General features: G+C 39.5%; 1 protein-coding gene across 1 annotated transcript; it reads left to right on the forward strand.

The window, feature by feature from the left end:
• Positions 1 to 365: 365 nt before the first annotated feature.
• On the forward strand, positions 366 to 590 carry LOC138836104 (small ribosomal subunit protein uS14-like). Its single transcript, XM_070034639.1, has one exon. It carries the CDS (start codon positions 389 to 391, stop codon positions 557 to 559), a length of 171 nt encoding a protein of 56 aa, XP_069890740.1. The 5' UTR covers positions 366 to 388; the 3' UTR covers positions 560 to 590.
• The last annotated feature ends 1,959 nt before the right edge of the window (positions 591 to 2,549 follow it).

Genomic DNA, 2,549 nt, shown 5'->3' on the forward strand with positions numbered 1-2,549 from the left:
TTCCACCTCACTCCAGTTAGAATGGCTTTAATCAAGAACTATAATAACAACATGCTGGAGGGGATGTGGACAAAAGGGAACCTTACTACATTGTGGGTGGTAGTGTAAACTTGTTCAACCACTTTGGAAAGTAGTATGGAGGTTCCTCAAAAGACTCCACATAGAGCTCCCCTATGACCCAGCAATCCCACTTTTGGGCATTTACCCAAATGTTTTCAAACAAGACCACACTAAAGCTACCAGCACAACTATGTTTATTGCAGCACTATTTACCATAGCTAAGATATGGAACCAACCCAGATGCCCCTCAGTAGATGAATGGATCAAGAAAATGTGTTTTTTCCTCGTTGGACTTGTGCTTTTTCCTCGTTGGACCTGTGGAAGCAAGATGGGTCACCAGCAGCTGTACTGGAGTCACCCCGGAAAATTCAGCCAGGGATCTCACTCTTGCCGCGAGTGCTCTAATCGCCAAGGTCTGATCCGGAAGTACGGGCTCAACATGTGCCGTCAGTGTTTCTGCCAGTATGCGAAGGACATCGGCTTCATTAAGTTGGACTAAGTGAATGGACTATCCAAGACTTCAAGCCCAATGAAAGACCATATTTGTACATAAAATAAAAATTCAAGAAGCCTTCAACTTATGCTTAAAAAAAAAAGAAAATGTGGTATATATACACAATGGAATTCTATGCCTCCATCAGAAAGAATGACATTCCCCAATTGTTAGGAAATGGAAAGACTTGGGGAAAAAAATCTATTAAGTGAAGTAAGCCAGGCCCAAAGAAACATAGGTTCCATGGTTTCCCTTATTTGCAACAACTAGTATATGTCTGAGACAAGCAGAAACGGTCAGATAAGTTGATGTTAGGTAAAATGAACATCAAGATAAAGACTCAAATGTTTTTTTCTTTCTTGCTATTCTTTCTGACATATTTATAAGATGATTTTTTTTGTTGCTTTGTATGTCCCTCTCCCACGGTATAACCCTGTTTTCACTGTATTTGATGTAGGTATAATTTGTGGAGGGAAAGGGCAAAAACAAATCATTTTTATAGGGATACAAGTACAAGTCGTTATGTCAAAAAAATGAACTTTGAAACTTTGGTGTGGGGATGGGGGAGGGAGATGGGAAGGGATTCGAAGGGGAAACAAAGGAGGAGGCAACAATGCTTGATAAGAACTGTACTCATTACCTTGCCCATGTAATTGGAAGCCCTCTGTATGGTATTTTCACAATTAAAAAAAAAAAAAAAGAAATCTAGTAACAACAGATATTGGAGGGGATGTGGTCAAAAGGGAACCCTACTGCACTGTTAATGGGAGTGTAAACTTGTTCAGCCACTTTGGAAAGCAGTATGGAGGTTCCTCAAAAGACTCCACATAGAGCTCCCCTATGACCCAGCAATCCCACTTTTGGGCATTTACCTAAATGACCACACACAAGACCATACTAGGGCTGGGAAGTTGGTTCAGTGGTAGAGTGCTTGCCTTGCTTGCATGAGGCTCTGGGGCTCTATTCCTCAGCACCACATAAGCAGAAAAAAGCCAGAAGTGGTACTGTGGCTCAAGTGGTAGGGCGCTAGCCCTCAGTGCCCAGTCCCAGAGTTCAGCCCCTACAACTGACAAAAAAAAAAAAAAAAAAAAGACCACACTAAAGCTACCAGCACAACTATGTTTATTTCAGCATTATTTACCATAGCTAAGTTATGGAACCAACCCAGATGCTCCTCAGTAGATGAATGGATCAAAGAAAATGTGATATATATGTATGTGTGTGACATATATAGTGATATATATATAAATATATATATATATAATGGAATTCTATGCTTCTATCAGAAAGAATGACATTTCCCCATTTATTAGGAAATGGAAAGACTTGGATAAAATTGTATTAAATGAAGTAATCCAGGCCCAAAGTGACATAGGTCCCATGGTTTCCCTTATTTGCAATAACTAGTTTATGTCTAGGACAAGCAGAAAAGCTCAAAATCTATGTACATATGACCATAAAAGATGATGCTAAGCAAAATGCAACCCAGGATAGAGACACAAGTGATTTTATCTTTCTTGCGGTCATTTTTAAGGTATTTATAATGTACCATGTGTTTTTTTGTTTCTGTGTATGTTCTTGCCCCATGGTATAACCCCTATTTTCACTGTATTTGATGTTGGTGCCCTGAATCTTGTATGTACATTTTTCTAATTTGGGGAGGGGAAGGGAAATAACAAAATGCTGAAATAAGGATACAGGTTGACCCATTATAACAATGAGATGTACAAGACACTATGTTGAAAATGAACTTTACAACTGGTGGGGGGATGGGAGTGAGGATCTGAGGAGGTGGGGAGGGAAGGGATGGTAGGGGAAAAACAAAGGAGGCCATAACATAGATGCTCCATAGGAAATTTACTCAATACTTTATCATGTAACTGTAATTTCTCTGTACAGTACTTTTACAATAAAAATATGCAAAAAGTGGTTACTAAGCAGGCACTTGTGGATCACACCTGTAATCTTAGAAACTCAATAGGCTGAGATCTGAAGA

This window comes from Dipodomys merriami, unplaced genomic scaffold, assembly GCF_024711535.1.
Source record: "Dipodomys merriami isolate MVZ:Mamm:240054 unplaced genomic scaffold, mDipMer1.0.p SCAF_1, whole genome shotgun sequence".
Lineage (NCBI taxonomy): Eukaryota > Metazoa > Chordata > Mammalia > Rodentia > Heteromyidae > Dipodomys > Dipodomys merriami.